Here is a 21,293-nt window from a genome sequence, read left to right as displayed (position 1 = left end):
CACTTGTCAGGCAAAATAAAATTGATGTTTTACTGTTTATCTGTTCTTAAACAGAATGGCTCGGTCATTCTGTACAGCAGTATTTCATGGGAGACCTTATATTTATAAACATTTCTCTTTTAATTCATTAGTAGCCTTTCACTTCACTGTAGTTATACCAAGATACTTAGTGGTTTGACCTGAACTGTACAACCGATATAAAGAGAGATGTTTCTGTTAGCCTGATGCAAATGCATGCAATTTTTTTCATCCCCAGAATGATGCAAATAATCCTAAATCAACTGACATAAAAAGAGAGAGATCAGAAAATGAGGAGGGAAGTGCAATTGTCGTATGACTTTCATAGGAATCATATTTTTTATTGATTTATTTTCTTGATGATACAAATCCAAAGAAAACTCAGAATTGACATTAGCCAATAAGAAAATGTGATCAGAGTGATGTTATATATAGCAAGGTGTTTCTGTGTAGCATAGAGCATCCATATATACAACACTGTCTACATTTCAGTACATACATAACACGATCTGGAGCATTTACATTCCCACATGCTGACCATTCACCAATATTTTTAAAGCCGTGACATGACCTGATAGCCAATATTACCCAGTACATCATTTAATTATGTAATTAGGCAGGTTCTGTTTGTTTTTGTATTATACACTACCGTTCAAAAGTTTGGGGTCACCCAGACAATTTTGTGTTTTCCATGAAAAGTCACACTTTTATTTACCGCCATAAGTTGTAAAATGAATAGAAAATATAGTCAAGACATTTTTCTGGCCATTTTGAGCATTTAATCGACCCCACAAATGTGATGCTCCAGAAACTCAATCTGCTCAAAGGAAGGTCAGTTTTATAGCTTCTCTAAAGAGCTCAACTGTTTTCAGCTGTGCTAACATGATTGTACAAGGGTTTTCTAATCATCCATTAGCCTTCTGAGGCAATGAGCAAACACATTGTACCATTAGAACACTGGAGTGAGAGTTGCTGGAAATGGGCCTCTATACACCTATGGAGATATTGCACCAAAAACCAGACATTTGCAGCTAGAATAGTCATTTACCACATTAGCAATGTATAGAGTGTATTTCTGATTAGTTTAAAGTGATCTTCATTGAAAAGAACAGTGCTTTTCTTTCAAAAATAAGGAAATTTCAAAGTGACCCCAAACTTTTGAACGGTAGTGTATAGCATGTTACTTTTAGAAAGTGGAGAAATCATGGATTATGGGAGGAACGCACCAGGAAACAAAATATTGTGATTTAATAATCACCCTTGGGTTACCTTACAGTAGTATTTGTTCTTAAATCTGGAAAAGACTTCTTAGTAACATTTAATTTAAACATATGACTTGAAGCATGGCTCAGCTTGACCCGTCATTCCTCAAAATACAAGGAAGACACAAATATTTAAGACTTTTTTTTAATATTGGCACCAAAGTGATGGAAGACATTTCCTCTCGTTAAATAAAGGGCCGAGTCACTGACTAAAAGCATTGCAACGTGAACAATAAAATTACTACTCTAAACTAACCTATTACTGTTTTTTATAGAGACTACAAACTACTGTAAGTCATTCTGGATAAATGCTGTAAATATAAGCATTGATGTAAAGTGAATAATACAGATATTCCTAAGAATACTGTCTTACTGTCTTCAAATCAATATAGTGATTATGTCCTCCTGTTATGTACAGCTGTCCATGAGGTAGCTATTTAATTATCCATCCATTAATCCTTCCATTCATCCATTATTGTTACTGCTTATCTGTCAGAGAAGCTGGAGCCAAACCCAGCTGACTTTGCGCAAGAGGCGAGGTACACCCTGGGCAGGTCGCCAATCTACTGCAGGGCTAACACAGTATCAGACCACCGTTCACACTCACATTCACATACATGGGCAATTTAGAGTAGCTAGTTGACCAAATCCAAATGTCTTTGGACTGAGGGAGGAAACTGGCACACCTGGAGGAAACCCATGCAGGCACGGGAAGAACATGCAAACTCCTCACAGAAAGGACCCAATCGGCCATGAGGTTCTTAACCAGAACCTGCTTGCTGTGAGGCAACAGTGAACTACTGCACCATTGTGCTTCCCACTATTTCTTTTTTTTTTTTTTAAATTTGAGTCATATTGTACTATGATTGTGGTCATAGCACAATCCCAAGCAAAAAGAACACTTGTCTGTAAGTTTACACTGTACCTGGATTATTATTTTCCAAATCTGAATTATAATATTGATTTCCAACAACAAAATGATCAACTTCAAATGACTGAGGTTTTGTCATAACTATACCAGAAAGACAGACTAACTTAAGGTTTCAACCAAAGCACTCCTCATCTATCGATAACAATTTGTTAGATTTTTGGCTCAGTTGATTTTCGCAGGAATATTAATCTTCAATATTTCAGACTGCTATGAAAAGTATAGATGAAACTCTCAAAAACTTAAGTGTAAACTGTATGGCAGAGTGCACAATATCCAGGATGTAGCAATTTCCATTATTGTGGAAGAGCTGAATTGAAATCATTACATGACTGTAGCACTGTCTTTGAATATTCCTGAGTAAACTCAACCTCACTGCAGGTTCACCAGAAGAATTAAATCCTGAAAATGTTCACCCATTTGTGCTGGCTGACGCTGTAGTGATGGTAATCAGGTGCATGTCCTGATTCATAAAGCAGCCTGATGTCGAACCCCGGTTGAAGATGCACTGGATGGGCCAGATGACTATGATGAGCAGTATGAGCAACACCAGTAGGTAGATCACTAGTCGCTGCCACCTTTTGAGTAGACCCATGCAGTTCCTCAGAGAGTTCCTGTTATTCTCCGTTTCCTCTTGTCTGTTCTCATTCTGTTCCTTGCTACCCCCAATGTTAATGCAGACACCATTGGGTGCCTGTGGATTTGCATAGCAGAGCTTCTGTCCTTCGAGCCATACACGCTCCTCTTGCTGCTGGTGGCTGGGCAGTTGCCCCAGAACCTCCTGGCTGGTGGTCAGAGCTGGTGGACCGTTTTCAGGCACAGAAGTTGGCTGTCTGCAAAGGGGGCAGGTAATCTGGGTGCCTTTCTGTTCTGGTGAAACACTGACAAAACGAGACAGGCACTCCAGACAGAATGTGTGATTGCACTGCAGAACTTTAGGTGTCTTAAAGACATTATCATATGGCGTGAAGCAAATGGAACATTCTGGAGCTACATCCCAAACTTGATCCTCATCTTTAGGAAGTGTTGTCTCGGGTGTTTCCGATGTTGCATTGGACGTTGGTGGTAATGCCTCTGGTTCCTGCATCTTGCTATCTTCTATACAAATAGGTAAGGAACCTAAAATTGATCAGTCAATTGATCAGTTGTTTCATTTGACCTCGTAACTTTGAAGAGTGCCTATTTATTTAGCACTCATGTCAGAAGAATAAAGTTCTCAGATTAATTACATCAGGGTTTCCCCCCTTCATTTCCTCATGGTAATTTAAGCTAGCATAACTAGACGTTCATAGGATCACAGCGATATATGTAAAAATGCAATTTACTGATATTTACATTAAATTGACACACATATTCCTGTGTGTGTGAGATTAATTTTTGAATCACTTTGTTAGAAAAATGAGTTCATTGTAAATTGGATGAGTTACAGAATAAAGTTACAAACAAAAACATTTTAAAGTTGATATTTTGTTAACATAACAAACATCAAAAAAGATAGTGAATCCTCTATTGGTGTAGGTTTCTATGCTACAACGAGCATTTCGTTAAACAACTGTTCTTTATTCTGTTCTTTCAGGAAATAGAATGTTTCCTGGCAGGTAGTAAAACAAAATACATGATGGCTTTAAAAATAAAGATCCAAAAATCTAATTTTCTTGCTGAATTGCTGACCAAAAGCACTGTTTACAATATTATTATTTTTGTGTTGTTACATTATCAGAATATCATTCAACCATTATTGATATTCATTTCAATTTAATTAAACTAAATTAGTTATTGCAGAACATTATATCATTAGAGTATAATATTTATTTGCTACTTTATTGTATATTGCATACTGTCAGAACATTATCTTACCATTAGAGATGAGAAAACGCTCTGTACTTCTTTCTTTGCCAAATCCCGTGGAACAAATTCCGTGGACTTGTTTTGTTTCGCAATTAGTCAAACAGCTCCGTTTCACTGTGTACAATCATCTGACGAGTTTATTCCTCCTGTCCACTATTTTGTTTCTACACTTTAGCTACTGTGTGTTCATCTGATATGAACAAGACAGGACTCTCTACTAAGAGAAATTTTGCCCTACCTTTCTTGTTACTTTCCTATGATTCGGTAAACTCTGTCTCATTGCAGACGTCAGGCCAAACAGGTGTGAAGCAAGACAGAAGGAAGGGCTTTCAGGAACTGATAAGGTTGAGAATACAAACAGCAGTGTGTATACATACACACACACACACGGGTATGAACAGACTGCACAATAAGTGTGACAAAGCACTTTTGTATCATTTTTCTCTGAATAAGCAGACTTAAAAGACAAACATTTTAGGATTATAATTAAGTACATCAGTATTCAGTTACTTCATATTCTCTTCTTACTGGATATCGCTGATGACTGTAAGGGGATATAGTCGTGTTGGAATTTGATGGTATTCAGTGTATTTTAATTTTACAAAAAGACAATAATGTGTGACAAATGCTGGTCACACATTACAGCTAACTGGTAAATGATTACAGTATTTTGCTTATATTAACCGCATTCTACTGAACTCCCCACAGCACTACAATACTGATAGCTCATCATCATAAAACCTATCTGTTGAGGAAATGAGGGCATAACTCAAACCCTTTCCAAGCATTTACAAGAACAACAATGGCCTTTTCCGTAATATTCCACCTCTTTTCAAAGAGCCTACAAGTCAAATACCGTAGGTGGAAAAAATGGTGTAATAGCTTGAAACTAGATAAAAGACAAGACAGGGACTAATAATGAAGACAAACACACCGTCCAATGCAGAAATTCATGCAGATTCAGGTGAAGAGCATCAAACATCAGAGCAAGGAAAAATGTGATCACAGGGACTAGAGCATGGTTGTTGGTGCCAGATAGACTGGTTTGAGTATTTCAAAAATTGCTACTTGGATTTTCACAAACAACAGTCTCTAGAGTTTATGCATAATGGTGTGAAAACCTACCTACCAACCAATGAGCAGCATTTCCAAGGCCATGTTGATGAGAACAGTCAGAGGAGACTACTTTGAGCTGATAGGAAGGCTACTGTAAATCCATCCATCCATTATCTCTAACCACTTATCCTGTGCAGAGTCACAGGTAAGCTGGAGCCTATCCCAGCTGATTATGGGCAAGAGGTGGGGTACACCCTGGACAAGTCGCCAGGTCATCACAGGGCTGACACATAGAGACAAACAACCATTCACACTCACATTCACACCTACGGTCAATTTAGAGCCACCAATTAGTCTGACCTGCATGTCTTTGGACTGTGGGGGAAACCAGAGCACCCAGAGGAAACCCACGTGGACACTGGGAGAACATGCAAACTCCACACAGAAAGGCCCTCGCCGGCCGCTGGGCTCAAACCCAGAACCTTCTTTCTGTGAGGTGACAGTGCTAACCACTACACCACCGTGCCGCCCGCTACTGTAACTCGCTCTTTACAATTGGGGTGAGCAGAAAGGCATTCAAAACACAAAACGTGTTAAAGCTTGAGGTGGATGGACTACAATAGCAGACCACCACACTGGATTTCAGTCTTGTCAGCCAAAAACAGGAATCTGAGCCTAGGCACAGGCTCACTGAAACTGGAGAGCTGAAAATTGGAAAAACATCAACTGATCATTTTCCAATTTTCGACTGCATTAAAGTGCTGCCAAATAATTAGCTGACTGAATAACTGCATGAGTAGTTCAGATGGCCCTTACAGAGTGGTCAGTGAGTATACATGACATACAATCCAAGGACGAGTCTAGATTTCCCATATGCTTACTATATGTGGGAATAGGAATATCTGCCTTTTAAAATAACTAAATTTTCTATTAATATTATAATTTCTAGTTAATACAAAACAAACCTTTCACTCTGAATAGTCAGGGCTAGTTTATGCACTTTATTATTTGAAAAGTTTCACAGACATGGCATACATTCATTTACTTAACTTGTAATGTTACACATTTTATACCACAACTCACATTATCAATTCAATCTGATTGGCCAGAAGGTTTATTTATTTATTTTTTAAACAGCAGCAGAGCTCTGATCGTAGGTTTATCTTAATATGCTTGTTCCAATACATTACTGTTTCTGTAGTAACAGCTAATTCTGAAGGACTCGTATGATGGACGCTCACCATCATCTAAGAATAATAAACACAATGATAAATGTTATTTAAAGAAAAATGTGTCCTCATTTATGTGAAGTCTTTTGTAAAGACACAATCAAATATTTATTGAAGGACTCTTGGGTGTTTTGCACTTTGCAACAGATAGTGGACTTTCCGGTCAGGGTCTCAGTTACATGACAAGTCAAGAGTGTGTTTTTTTTTTTCCTTTTTCTGTCTAAACTACAAGGGAGAGTTAAGTGAGGCTGATGAAGTGACAGTTGATAACAGGAACTAACTTGTCTTGGCCATTCCACAACAATAAATGTAAGTATAAACATATGAAATGACATATTTCTCTGTAAATTAAAAAAAAGTTGTTGGTAATTGTGGTAGAAGAGGAATAAAACACTTCTGTGCATGCTGTAGGAACCCAGATTTTTAAGAAAATGCTCTGTATTGGTCATTCTGCTTTGATCAGGTTTGGAACTATTCCACAAATGTTGCACATAATCACATAAATTTACAGAATTCTCTTATTTTACATACAACATGGCTGTTTGGTCTATTCAGTTTAGTCTGCAGCTCATGGTAGAAAAAAAACAAACCCTGATTAAAAGCTTTAAATCTGGACACATTGACTCTATGGTGCCGTTCAAGGAAGTTTTCTTGTTTTGAGCCAATTTTATGAGATCAAAGTCCATCAAATGGCTTTCCGGCAATGCTTCCTGATCACTTTGTGAGTTGGAGATATTTTGGTCCAAAAGAGTAGAAAATAAAACTATTCCTGTAATATGTATGTGTAATAATGAAGAAGTGCATCAAAACACTTTTGACCACAGACAGGTTTGTCTTTGAATTTCCTGATCCGAGTTAATCATTAGTTGGTCATTTTTGAACTCACAAAGTCCTTTAAAATTTCTGTCCTTCTGTTCTAAAAACATTTTAAGCTTATATCCTTAAGTGGAATTCAAATGGCAGCGTTTTTTCTGTGTGACCATGAAGTGAACTCCAGATAAGGCTGAAGTAGCCGAGGAGGTCTTTTAACATTTAACATTTCTCTCAGTACCATGTTTAATGCTTACCATCCAGCAGTTAGCTAGATAGGTAAAACAAATATTAGCAAAGATTAAGTCCTTAATTAAAAAAAAAACAACCACAACCCTTCTGTAATTAAAATATATTTCAAATTAATATTTTGTTCCAAACAATAACTTTTTACATTTTCATTCCTCAAACTGTCTTGGAGGAGGACATTAACAGGAATCCAACGAGGGGCACCAGAATAGCACAACATGTTATGATGATGCACTAGACATCAGTAACTTAATGACGGGGGTCACTGAATCTGTATCTTGTTAATAATAATAAAACCAATAAATGAAGGTCTTTGAACATTTCATTTTTTACTGAACATTTATTACAAGTAGAGCACCAACATACAAAGAATACAGCATCTTAGATCTACACGTCTCCAATATATAAACAACTTGTACAATATATAGTTTCCAGTCGCTGCACAACAGCTAATAAATCAGTATTAGAAACTTTAAGGTTCTTTACAATCAGTGGTATTCACAATAGCTACTACACTTCCCACAACATTTAATACATTTTTGCTACCATTCATTAACCAGCAAACCAAGAACTCCGTCATTCCAGTGACTACAGAAAGTCGAGAGTCCACATCAAAACTGACTGCAATCAAATATTAAAGAAAACTACAACTAGAAGATTAAAAAACAAACAAAAAAAAGAAACCACATTGGAAAAATGGATAAAAGCAAATACAGACAAGACTGCTTGAATGATCTATTGTATAAATATTCAATAATACTACCAAAAAGATCTCTCCAAAAAACAACAGCTCACTTTTTAAGGCCTAACCCATGAAAACACAGTGTAGACTGCCTCTTTTTGGCACTTCAATGGTACAATCATTAAACAGCCACACAGACCACATTTTAAAATTTTTCATGGTGTTTCTGTGGCAAATTAACATAACAAATATAAGAATTGACAATTCTGTTCGTTTGGATCCAACAGGGAAGGTAAATGGTCATTTATATAATAGTGCAATCAGAATGAAACAATATTTTCCCCCAAAATTTATTTAGCTAAAATCTAGTGCTTTAACAGAGGGGCTCATAAGTAAATTATCAGTGTCCTTATGTTATTAGTTGGTGCTTTAAATGAGGCCCAGAACAGCCCATGGCAATTATATGGAAAAGTGTGTATAGCAATCCTTTATACAAGAGTACAATATTTACACAATCTGGCAAGTTTTCTGAATACTTTATGTAGCATCTTCAGGCTGGCATTAGTCTCCAAAATAACACACTAAATGACTTGAAGGTTGTTTTTTTTCCAAACAGCACATATAATCTAATTATTTAAAAACAAAAAAAACAAAAAAAAACCCCTGACAACAGATGCTATTTGGTCCAGAAATAGGGAAAACAGCTAACGTGCAAATATTAGTGTTTTTAAGGAACTCCTTTCCACTCAAGGCAAAAAGTATGCCACGTACATTTTGGTAATAAATATTTATGTAAGGTCCTCTAAAATAACACTATTTTATACTCTATATTGGATTGCCCTATTTTCTGTGTTAATTAACTCCATTTACCATGATGCCTTGTGGTTTGGAATATTTTCACTGTTCTGATGTGTTGTGACGTACTGTGCATTCGGACCAATCAGATTTATTTGCTCGTTGTATTTTTATTTGAATTTTGATGGTCAGCCAATGGTAATTTGTATATGTTTAAATGCCCGTGAGTTTGCGAGCTCTCTCAACGTTCCATCACCTCGCGAGAGAGAAGCTCACGTCAGTCCCGCCTGCAGCAGAGGAGAGAGAGGTCGCATTGTTTGTTAGCTCCATTTCAGTACTTATTTTTGCAGAGAGTATTTTTTTATAGTTTGGCCTGCTTGTGGCCATAACGTGTACCTGGGACTCCGGCGTCACTCCAGTGAGTGATCTTGCTGTTTTCGTGGACACGTATGCCCTCCGGTGCTGGGCCCACCGGAGCGCCTTCGTCATTTCCCGGGGACTCACTGTGTCGGGACCGGGACCCAGCCAGCTACCGAGGGATGAGCATCATCATGGTGGAGCGAAGCATCTCAGCTGCGGCTCCAGCTCCCGGTCACAGTCCGCAAGTGGGAACCACAGCCAGCTGGCCGATTGTCAAGGAGGCATACGAGCTGCAGGATGTTATAGGCAGTGGAGCCACAGCAGTAGTCCAGGCTGCTCTCTGCCTCCCTCGACAAGAACGCGTGGCCATCAAGAGGATCAACCTGGAGAAATGCCAAACCAGCATGGAGGAACTACTGAAAGAAATCCAAGCCATGAGCCAGTGCAACCATCCGAATGTAGTGACGTATTTTACCTCTTTTGTGGTGAAGGATGAGCTTTGGTTGGTTATGAAACTACTGAGTGCAGGCTCAGTATTGGACATTATAAAGCAAAGGGGAGCACAAAAATGGTGTGTTGGATGAAGTCACGATAGCTACTATTTTAAAAGAAGTTTTAGAGGGTCTTGATTACCTGCACAGAAATGGACAAATTCACAGGGCGTGAAAGCTGGGAACATCCTGTTAGGAGAGGACGGCTCTGTGCAGATAGCAGACTTGTCAGTGCATTTCTGTCAACCGGAGGAGATGTAACCAGACAAAGTTAGGAAAACGTTTGTGGGAACTCCATGTTGGATGGCTCCAGAAGTGATGGAACAGGTACGAGGTTATGATTTCTAAGCTGACATTTAGAGTTTTGGGATCACTGCCATAGAATTGGCCACAGGATCTGCATCCTATCATCGATACCCACCGATGAAGGTCTTAATGCTTACACTGCAGAACGATCCCCCAACTTTAGAGACAGAAGTGGAGGATAAAGAGATGCTAAAGAAATATGGGAAATCTTTTAGGAAACTAAGGACTCTGTGCCTTCAAAAAGACCCGACGAAAAGGCCAACTGCGTCAGAACTTTTGAAATGTAAACTCTTCCAAAAAGCCAAGAACCGGGAATACTTGATTGAAAAGCTGCTTCGTAAAGGACCAAATATAAGCCAAAGAGCTAAAAAGGTGAGACGAGTTCCAGGATCAAGCAGTTGCTTGCACAAGATGGAGGATGGAGAATGGGAATGGAGTGATGATGAGATGGATGAAAGGAGTGAAGAAGGGAAGGCAGCTATCAGTCATGGAAGGTCACGGTGGGTCAAAGATGAAAACCAGCATGGGGAAGTGAATGCCAACAATGTCCCTATAGAAAGCCTGTCCATTCAGCATCCCCAGATTCAACCTCTGGAAAAAAAACCATGCACTCAGGGTGCTGTGAACATGGTCCTGAGGCTAAGGAACTCGAGGAAGGAGTTGAATGACATACAGTTTGAATTCACTCCAGGTCGAGATACTGCTGATGGTGTTTCTCAGGAGCTGTTTTCTGCTGGTCTTGTCAATGGACATGATGTCGTAGTTGTTGCTGCTAACCTTCAGAAAATTGTAGAAGACCCTGTTACCTATAAAGTGTTGACCTTTAAACTGGCATCTGGCTGTGACAGTACAGAGATCCCTGACGAGGTGAAACTAATTGGCTTTGCCCAGCTCAGTGTTACCTGATGGTCTACCTCGAAGGGAAAAGGAAGAGGATGTGAGGAGGAAGAAAGCTTTGAACAGAGAGACTGAATGCTAAAGAAAGTGCAGGCTGGGGGTTTAGCAGCCATCTCCAGCTTACTCTCAGCTCGAGCTCCTCTCTCCGATCTATCCTCATTTTAATTACCTTCTCTCAATAACTAAGCATTCTATCAATAACTAAATAATATCCCCACACACCACACCGCCAGCTTCCCTTGGCCTGTATTCTGCTCCTGCAATGTCTTTCCTCAACATTCCACCTCTCTCTTTCCCTCTAGACCAGTGGCGAGGAGCTGAAAATAAAGGGCATACCCCTCCAGGCGGTAGAACAAAGCGGGACCTGTTTTATTTGAAGGGTATGGGTGTCTACTTCATAAAAAACATGGTTGTACAAAATTAAATATTGTAACAACATATGGATTAACCCCTTATTTGCCGGACCATCTGCAAAATTCTGTATCGCTATAGCAGAGGCATTTCCTCTGCAATGAATGCACATATTGATGTGTGGGCATCAATATACTGCATCATTTAGGTCCATGATATGCTAATGCAACCTTTCTGGGCATTTAATTTGATTTTCATCAATTTATGGGTGTATTAACCCCTTAGAATCCAAATATTTTTGAGTTTTTTTCAGGTTGTTCGTTGAATATTTCAATTATAAATAATTAATTGTCAGGAAAATAAGGGAAAACTTATATCATTCTATAGTTTTAGATGTCTTTTATTCAAAAATACCAGTTTGAATTGTTCAGAATGGGTACAACACTACCAATTAACCCTTTGTTTGCGACTGCGCATAAACCCGGATTTAACGTTGAAATCACAATTTGAGAAAATGAAGCCGATATTTTCTCTATGGATGAGTTGTACATTACAAAGGAGAGAAATCATTATTTCAAAGATGCAAATGTAGTCTGAGACATGTTTTCAAGCAATTTAACCCCTTCCTAGCTAATACAGGTTGATCGGGTCATTGGTCATACAAAACATTGCCGACATCTTTGATCGTGAAATTAGGTTTGCTAGCATAAGATATTTTTGAAAAGCACTATCTTACTAAACATCTGCTTCCTCTTCTATAAAAACCTGTTGATGTTTTTGTATTGAAACAATACACATTATTTGGATGGTGTGTACAACAACACGAAAACGAATAGAATATATTTTGTTCATTTTGTGCAGATCTGGGGATTCTTTTGTGCTGTTAACCCTGAACAGTTACTAGTAAATAATAGGCCTTCATTTCGATCAAACATGACTTTCAATAATTATAACCCTTTTTATTCTCAGGTTGAAATCTAGTTCACTCATTATGTCAAGGGGTGGTCAAGTAGAGATTCATGTAGAAAATGCCATGCTGTATGTCATTCACATCTCTGCCAATGTCTCCTGATCATGGGGGACATTCGGACAGGAAACAAAATGATACAGGACATGTACTATATACCTAGATGAGATTCGAAGTCAAGAACAAAAATGATGGAGCCATCATATTCTAAAACAGCATAGGCCTACTGATCTACTCAGAGGAATTTAGTTAATACCTCAAAGCTCAAATGCACTCTATCAGTTACAGAATCGATAACATTTTCACCTGGGATAGTGGCCAGACTGAGGTTTGGTGGCCACACCAATGACATAATCCAGCGTTGGCTGCCCATAGAAACACAGAGTTCCATTCATTGTACATAAAGCCATGTGCTGCTTAGGACTGTTCAGCATGCAGCATGCAGTAATTAAGATGGCCATAGGCCTTCCTCCCACAACTCTTACCTTAGTTGGAATGAGAATTAGGTTCAAATTACAGAAAACTTTGGCCATACAGAATTTTGCAGATGGTCCGGCAAATAAGGGGTTAATCCATATGTTGTTACAATATTAATTTTGTACAACCATGTTTTTCATGAAGTAGACACCCATACCCTTCAAATAAAACAGGTCCCGCTTTGTTCGACCGCCTGGAGGGGTACCACCTCTTTTTAGAGGGCTTTTCAAGGGTTGGCCGCTGCACTACTCAGCCCTGCTAACTTGATGCTCTCAGGTGCCTATAGCCAGCAATCACAAAGAAAAAAACAAGCGCGCAGTTGGGGCCCATTGGTGCACAGGTGGCAGCTCTCTGAACTGCAGGCAGAACAGCAACCGCTGCAATGCCCTTCTAAAACGCTGGCGATCCAGGCGAGACCAGAGGAACGCGTGTGTGTCAGTGTACATATCTGCAAACTAGTTGCTTTTCGGCGAAATTCGCCGTTTTGTAAACAAAATGTGTCATTCTCATGATTCACCTAGATCCGAAGAGTTTTTTTTGGGGGGGGGGGGGGGGGGGTTGTCGAGGGATCAGCGGTGGATGGGACTTTCAGTAAAATGGGATTACCATCTTCACAAGAGTCATTTGGCCAATCACAAACATCCAAGTCAATCCATCTTTCCCACGGCGAACTAAACCTTTGCCTGACTAACCCACAGACAGTAAACATACGACCTGCGTCAGAGACTCTGGAGATCTATGGACACTAGCGACAGACTTGAGGCAAGTCTTGTTATCTGCCAACAATGTAATATGCTGTGTAAATTAAACTTGGTTTGTCAAAGATAATCCTACTTTAGCAACATTACATGTGTTGTGACATGAAACCTTTTCCAACATGTTTAACGTTATACATAAAGTTTTTCAGCTTGTATGCTAACGTTAGCTAGGATGTCAGCTAACATCAGTGAAGTGTGTTTCATGCCAGTCGGTTCAGTTGGAATAATTTTTGTGAAGGCTCTCTCTACTGCATCCGTACTGTTATCTGATGATAATGCGACATTGTCTCAAGATGAGGAATGAAAATGAACACGTAACATTAACATTAGTACACTGGCGTTTTTTAAGTGATTGAAACATCTTCTCCGGCGGATCATTTAACATGGATGGATGTAGTTAGAGTTAGCCTTTACAAACGTTTATGGTAACAAAAAGGAGCCCTGACCCAGCCGATAATATTTGGTCAATTCTTTTCCAGAATGAGGGAGCTTAAAGAGGAAGATGCCGTTTATGTAGCAAAGCTTGATGCAGGTCTGAGGTGCAGGTGGAGCTGGGCCTGGCTAAAAATCGAGGTCAAGACTGAAGTGAAGGGAGTTCAGCACAGCTTCCCGCTGTCACAGTTTTTTCATTAGAGTAAGCCGGGTATTCAAAATGCAGCCTTTGCCAAAAAGAAATAAATTACAGCAGCAAAGGCTCTCATGCTCTTTTGGCACACTGCCAAACAGAGGTGCACCGTCATGACCACATCCAGTGTCCTTCCAGTCCCAGAGCAAAGTGCTTCCAAGGGGCCTGATGTGATGAGGGAGTGAGTTAGGGTGCCTGTACCTACATTTCAGCGAGTTGCCAATGCAGAGGTGTGTATAGATTAGGCTAAATAGGCTAGGCTTGTAGTTTTCTGTAATTCTACCATTTCACTGTTTAACAGGTTACTTGATATTTGCCAGTAGGCTAATGTTAGGCAAAATAGGAGTAGACTATGCTACATTACCAAAAAATATTGTACATTGCATGTTTAGTTAATTTAGAGAGATTAACTACCGTAGCCTAGATCATGTCTATTGGAATAAGGATCCAGTCTTAATTTTGTAATAGCAATGGAAGTTTGTGAATATTAAACCAGCTTTAATAATGTAAATCTAATAATATTTTCTTTGTGTAGGCAATGGTTCTGGTTACTCTTGCTGAATATTCACTTCCTTTCACTTTTGCACCAGTGATGGTGAACCTGGCCCAAGTGCTGGCTGAAGACAAAGTAGCCTTTAGTGGGCTGAAGCTATGTTGCCCGAAAGAGACACATGGCAAAGCAGAGGAAACTGGCCATGGAACGGCTTGTCCAGGCCAAAAAAAATGAAGAAATGAGATTTACTATTAGTAAATTACTCAGCTTGACATTGTTGTTACTTGATTGTGGTTGATTTTGTTGATTGACCATCAGCCATATTGCACTAATTGACCAAAAAACAAGGCTATGTTAATAAACAGGTTTTTTGTTTACCTGTAGCTATGCTGCACCTTTTTTCAGAGAGGGGGCAGGCTCGGGTTACGTCGGGGGGGGGGGGGGGGGGAGTTTGTCACCTTTTTCAGACCTTCTGAGTTTGCAGGTACGAGTGCAAGTGTGGGTTCGCGTTACTCACAATCCACCGGTCAGACCAGACGAATCAGGTTGCAGATGTCGATGCAGTCACGCAGCAGATGCTCCTGAGCAGAGGGCTAGCTACTGCTGTGGGTACTATTTTATACTCTATATTGGATCTCCCTATTTTCTGTGTTAATGAACTCCATTTACCATGATGCCTTGTGGTTTGGAATATTTTCACTGTTCTGATGTGTTGTGACGTACTGTGCATTCAGACCAATCAGATTTATTTGCTCGTTGTATTTTTATTTTATTTATATAAACACGGTACTGTATGGTTCACAAAACCTAAGCCTGTTGTTTTAAAGCCTGGGCAGGAGCTGCAGCTATTAGGATTGCCCAAGTTTCCTGGTGAACTCAATGACTCTTTAGTCCTTGTAGACCAGCTGCTAGTGAGCTAACTTCTGCTTCTTTTGATTTTGGCACTTCTATGCCAAAGGAGGCAAAACGTCACCTCTGCGAGATGATGTTGCAGAGGAAGGAAGTATTCTCTTGTAGCGAGTGGGATGTAGGCTGCTCAAAAAGCACTCAGCATGAAATCAGGTTAAATGACTTGCGGCCTTTTCGGGACCGATCTCGACGTTCAGCTCCTGCTGATCTAGAGGATGTGCATCAGCATTTGCTGGAACTCCAGAATCATGGCATCATTTCGGAGTCTCTGAGTCCGTATGCTTCGCCCATTGTTGTAGTGTGCAAGAAGTCAGGTAAAGTCAGGATGTGTTGATTATAGAACGCTTAACCAGCGGACCATCCCTGACCAGTACGCGGTTCCCAGGATCGAAGACGTCCTCCATTGTCTCTCTGGTAGTAAGTGGTTCTCGGTGTTGGACTTGAGAAGTGGCTACTACCAGATTCCCATGAGCAAGGCTGATAAAGAAAAGACAGCGTTCATCGGTCCTTTAGGTTTCTATCAGTTTGAGCGTATGCCTCAGGGAATCTGTGGTACCCCTGCCACGTTCCAGAGAGTCGTGGAGCGGACTGTCGGGGACATGAATTTTCTGGAGGTTCTGGTGTATTTAGATGACCTGATTGTCTTTGGTAGCACCTTGGAGGAGCATGAGGAGAGACTCTTAAAAGGCTCTGGACAGGTTGAGAGATGAAGGTCTCAAACTTTCGTTGGATAAGTGTCAGTTTGGCAGGACGTCTGTGAACTATGTTGAGCACATACAGTGGGGCAAAAAAGTATTTAGTCAGTCACCAATTGTGCAAGTTCTCCCACTTAAAAAGATGACAGAGGCCTGTAATTTTCATCAAAGGTACACTTCAACTATGAGAGACAGAATGAGGAAAAAAATCCAGAAAATCACATCATCTGATTTTTAAAGAATTTATTTGCAAATTATGGTGGAAAATAAGTATTTGGTCAATAACAAAAGTTCATCTCAATACTTTGTTATATACCCTTTGTTGGCAATGACAGAGGTCAAACGTTTTCTGTAAGTCTTCACAAGGTTTTCACACACTGTTGCTGGTATTTTGGCCCATTCCTCCATGCAGATCTCCTCTAGAGCAGTGATGTTTTGGGGCTGTCGCTGGGCAACACAGACTTTCAACTCCCTCCAAAGATTTTCTATGGGGTTGAGATCTGGAGACTGGCTAGGCCACTCCAGGACCTTGAAATGCTTCTTACGAAGCCACTCCTTCGTTGCCCGGGCAGTATGTTTGGGATCATTGTCATGCTGAAAGACCCAGCCACGTTTCATCTTCAATGCCCTTGCTGATGGAAGGAGGTTTTCACTCAAAATCTCATGATATATGGCCCCATTCATTCTTTCCTTTACACGGATCAGTTGTCCTGGTCCCTTTGTAGAAAAACAGCCCCAAAGCATGATGTTTCCACCCCCATGCTTCACAGTAGGTATGGTGTTCTTTGGATGCAACTCAGCATTCTTTCTCCTCCAAACACAACAAGTTGAGTTTTTACCAAAAAGTTCTATTTTGGTTTCATCTGACCATATGACATTCTCCCAATCCTCTTCTGGATCATCCAAATGCTCTCTAGCAAACTTCAGACAGGCCTGGACATGTACTGGCTTAAGCAGGGGGACATGTCTGGCACTGCAGGATTTGAGTCCCTGGCGGCATAGTGTGTTACTGATGGTAGCCTTTGTTACTTTGGTCCCAGCTCTCTGCAGGTCATTCACTAGGTCCCCCCGTGTGGTTCTGGGATTTTTGCTCACCGTTCTTGTGATCATTTTGACCCCACGGGGTGAGATCTTGCGTGGAGCCCTAGATCGAGGGAGATTATCAGTGGTCTTGCATGTCTTCCATTTTATAAATAATTCCTCCCACAGTTTATTTCTTCACACCAAGCTGCTTACCTATTGCAGATTCAGTCTTCCCAGCCTGGTGCAGGTCTACAATTTTGTTTCTGGTGTCCTTTGACAGCTCTTTGGTCTTGGCCATAGTGGAGTTTGGAGTGTGACTGTTTGAGGTTGTGGACAGGTGTCTTTTAGACTGATAACGAGTTCAAACAGGTGCCATTAATACAGGTAACGAGTGGAGGACAGAGGAGCCTCTTAAAAAAAGTTGTTACAGGTCTGTGAGAGCCAGAAATGTTGCTTGTTTGTAGGTGACCAAATACTTATTTTACCGAGGAATTTACCAATTAATTCATTAAAAATCCTACAATGTGATTTCCTGGATTCTTTCCCCCCATTCTGTCTCTCATAGTTGAAGTGTACCTATGATGAAAATTACAGGCCTCTCATCTTTTTAAGTGGGAGAACTTGCACAATTGGTGGCTGACTAAATACTTTTTTGCCCCGCTGTAGTTTCACAGGCTGGCATAGCCACTGACCCATCCAAAATAGAGGCTGTTGTTTCATGGCCTCGACCACAGACTGTCACTGAGCTACGGTCATTTTTGGGTTTTTGTGGATATTACCATCGTTTTGTGAAGGGTTTTTCCACATTATGCCGACTGCTGAACAAGTTGCTGCAGGGCTGTCTGTCTCAGAAGAAGAGCTCGAGTTCACAGGCTGCTGACTCGAAACCTTTCCGGCCCTCTGAACCTTTTGGCCCTAGATGGAGCGACCAGTGCGATTCTGCTTTTCAGGAGCTGAAGTCAAGGTTAACTCAGGCCCCAGTGCTAGCTTTTGCAGACCCCCAAAAGCCGTATGTTTTGCATGTGGATGCAAGCCTGGATGGTCTAGGTGGTGTCCTTTATCAAGAGTACATTGAAGGATTACGTCCTGTGGCATTCATCAGTCGTAGTCTTTCCCCTTCAGAGAGGAATTACCCAGCTCACAAACTGGAGTTTTTAGCTTTGAAGTGAGCTATTGTGGATCGGCTGCATGACTACCTTTATGAAGCCAGTTTTGAAGTCAGGACGGACAACAACCCCCTGACTTGTATAACCAAGTCTGCCAAATTGGATGCCACTGGTCATCGCTGGTTGTCAGCATTGTCCACTTACGACTTCAGCTTGAAGTACAGGCCTGGACGGAGGAACATGGATGCTGCTGCACTGTCGCGACACCCTCACGTCAGTCTGTCCCCTGACGATGAGTGGCGAGAGATTCCCGCCCCTGAAGTGCGAGCTACTTGTCAGGTGGTGGCCACACAGAGAGCTGGTTGTTCTTCATTCCCCCAGGTTGCTGATCAGATTTGCAGCCATAAGTCAGCTGTTCCAACAGCATTCTGTCATGTTGCTGCTGTAGTACCTGATCAGTTGCCTACTTTTAGTTCTAGTGAGCTTCAAGAAGCTCAGAAAAGCGACCCTGTTATAGGAGATGTCTGGCAAGCTACAAGTCTGAAGAAGCCTGCTAGTAGTATCCTGACGCAGCATCCTGACTAAGATCCTGAAAAAGGAGTGGGCAAAGCTGTCTATTGACAGGAGACTGCTATACAGGACTGTTAAGCAGGGTGGTCAGTGTGTGAGACAACTGGTGCTCCCTAAGCAATTCCATGGTCTGGTTTTTAAGCTACTGCATGATGATATTGGCCACTTGGGGTTTGACAAATCGTACAGTCTGGCTCGTGACAGGTTTTACTGGCCTTGTATGAAGCTTGATGCAGAGAAATATTGTAAGACATGTGAGTGCTGCATCAAGCGGAAAGCGTTGCCTCAGAGGGCTGCTCCTCTTTCCCACATAGAGTTCTGGACCCATGGATTTGGTGTGCATAGATTTTCTTTCGATTGAGCCTGACTCTCGAAATGTTTGCAATGTGTTGGTTGTCACTGACCATTTCATGCGCTATGCACAAGCCTTTCCTATTAAGGACCAGACAGCTGCTACTGTGGCGAAGACTCTGTGGGAAAAGTACTTCATTCATTACGGCCTGCCCACCTGCATTCACTCTGACCAGGGTAGGGATTTTGAAAGTCGCTTGGTAACTGAGATGTTGACCATGTTGGGTGTTAAAAAGTCAAGGACCTCTCCTTACCACCCACAGCCTGAGAGGTTCAACAGGACTCTGTTGGACATGTTGGGCACCCTTGAGTCTCATCAAAAGTCAACATGGAGCCAGCATATTTAGTGCACGCATACAATTGCACTCCTAATGAGGCTACCGGGTACTCACCCTATTTCTTGATGTTTGGTCGGGAGGCTCGGCTCCCTGTTGATGTTTGCTTTGGTGTTTCATCTGATGACACGTCATTTGCATCACATTTAAAGTATGTGACAAAGATGAAAGAGGAGTTGCAAGCTGCTTACCAGCGGGCACGTGCCTCTGCGGATAGGATGAATCAGAGCAACAAGGAGAGGTATGACCAGAAAGTTCACTATCATAGCCTGAGTCCTGGGGATTGGGTTTTGATTAGAAACTTGGGTCTGAAAGGGAAGCAGAAGCTAGCGGATAGATGGAGCTCATGTCCTTACATTGTTGATGGTCAGCTTTCTGACCTCCCTGTGTACAGGTTGACGCCTGTTGATGGTAATGGACCGGTCAAGGTGATGCACCATAACCATATCTTGCCTTTGGAACAGGAGGTAAGACTAGGTCCAGTGGTCGCCACCACTCCAGCCCTGGGCCCAAGGGCTGTGAAGCACAGAAGGGCTAAGGAAAATCGTAGGACTGGTGTCTCTGAGGTGTTGCCTCCTGTGGTACATGCACAGTTTAGCACTTCTGATTCTGATTATGGCTGTTATGCTGAGGATGCAGTGCAACATGCTCCTCTGACTGCTAGCACGGATAATGCCCAGCCTGTACCAGATTCTACTGCGCCGTGTGTCTCCACCACAGTTAGAAGCCCTAGGTTAGTGCCCACACCTAGAGATGATGTGATAGCTCCACTCAACACTGCACTCCTTTCCTCTCCACATAGGTCCCTTGAGGTAGTACAGGATTTAGTAGCTGCACACCAGGATGGTGGCCCTCCTGATGCTCACTTTGTAACATACCCTGCAGCTCCCACAGACTCAGTTCCTCCGTTAGTACGTAGGTCATATAGGGATAGGAAGCCTACTGACCGCTTGACTTACAGCAAGCTAGGAGTGCAGAGCAGGAACATTGTAGTGTCACACTTTGCACTTGCTGAGCCATTCCCTGCACGGTATAATGTTTCTCATGCCTGGTGCTGTAGTCAGCAGGCTCTTTGCAGTACATGCACACACCGGCCATTCCTTATGCCATGCACTTCACCTGCCTTTACGCCCATAGCTGGTTTTTAAGCAATAGGCCATATTTGTTTTGGGTCTTTGTTTTGCTTATTTGTTTTTTTACCTATTTTTTCCTGTTCACCTTATAATGTATGTGACCCAGCATGGGGTCATGCTGTTTGCTGGGGGGGGGTGTAAGGTTATTTTAGAGGACACTATTTTATACTCTATATTGGATTGCCCTATTTTCTGTGTTCTCATCTCATCTCATTATCTCTAGCCGCTTTATCGTTCTACAGGGTCACAGGCAAGCTGGAGCCTATCCCAGCTGACTACGGGCGAAAGGCAGGGTACACCCTGGACAAGTCGCCAGGTCATCACAGGGCTGACACATAGACACAGACAACCATTCACACTCACATTCACACCTACGGTCAATTTAGAGTCACCAGTTAACCTAACCTGCATGTCTTTGGACTGTGGGGGAAACCGGAGCACCCGGAGGAAACCCACGCGGACACGGGGAGAACATGCAAACTCCGCACAGAAAGGCCCTCGCCGACCACGGGGCTCGAACCCGGACCTTCTTGCTGCGAGGCGACAGCGCTAACCACTACACCACCGTG

At 41.5% G+C, this 21,293-nt stretch overlaps 1 protein-coding gene and 1 pseudogene across 1 annotated transcript; one reads left to right on the top strand and one right to left on the bottom strand.

The window, feature by feature from the left end:
• Positions 1-338: 338 nt before the first annotated feature.
• On the bottom strand, positions 339-4,344 carry LOC132884466 (RING finger protein 223). The gene is made up of 2 exons (XM_060918320.1): positions 4,066-4,344; positions 339-3,327 (listed from the first exon to the last, which is right to left on the bottom strand). Exon 2 carries the CDS (start codon positions 3,293-3,295, stop codon positions 2,621-2,623), a length of 675 nt encoding a protein of 224 aa, XP_060774303.1. The 5' UTR covers positions 3,296-3,327; positions 4,066-4,344; the 3' UTR covers positions 339-2,620.
• A 4,937-nt stretch (positions 4,345-9,281) lies between these two features.
• Positions 9,282-11,296, top strand: LOC132885225 (STE20/SPS1-related proline-alanine-rich protein kinase-like; annotated as a pseudogene).
• Positions 11,297-21,293: the final 9,997 nt, after the last annotated feature.

Source organism: Neoarius graeffei, chromosome 4 (genome assembly GCF_027579695.1).
Source record: "Neoarius graeffei isolate fNeoGra1 chromosome 4, fNeoGra1.pri, whole genome shotgun sequence".
In the NCBI taxonomy this organism is placed as follows: domain Eukaryota; kingdom Metazoa; phylum Chordata; class Actinopteri; order Siluriformes; family Ariidae; genus Neoarius; species Neoarius graeffei.
Note: the sequence above shows the minus strand (reverse complement) of the source record. Positions and strands in the feature narration are given on the sequence as shown.

Coding starts and splice junctions, on each gene's coding strand:
- LOC132884466 (XM_060918320.1), bottom strand. CDS start 3,295: ATGCAGGAACCAGAGGCATTACCACCAACGTCCAATGCAACATCGGAA.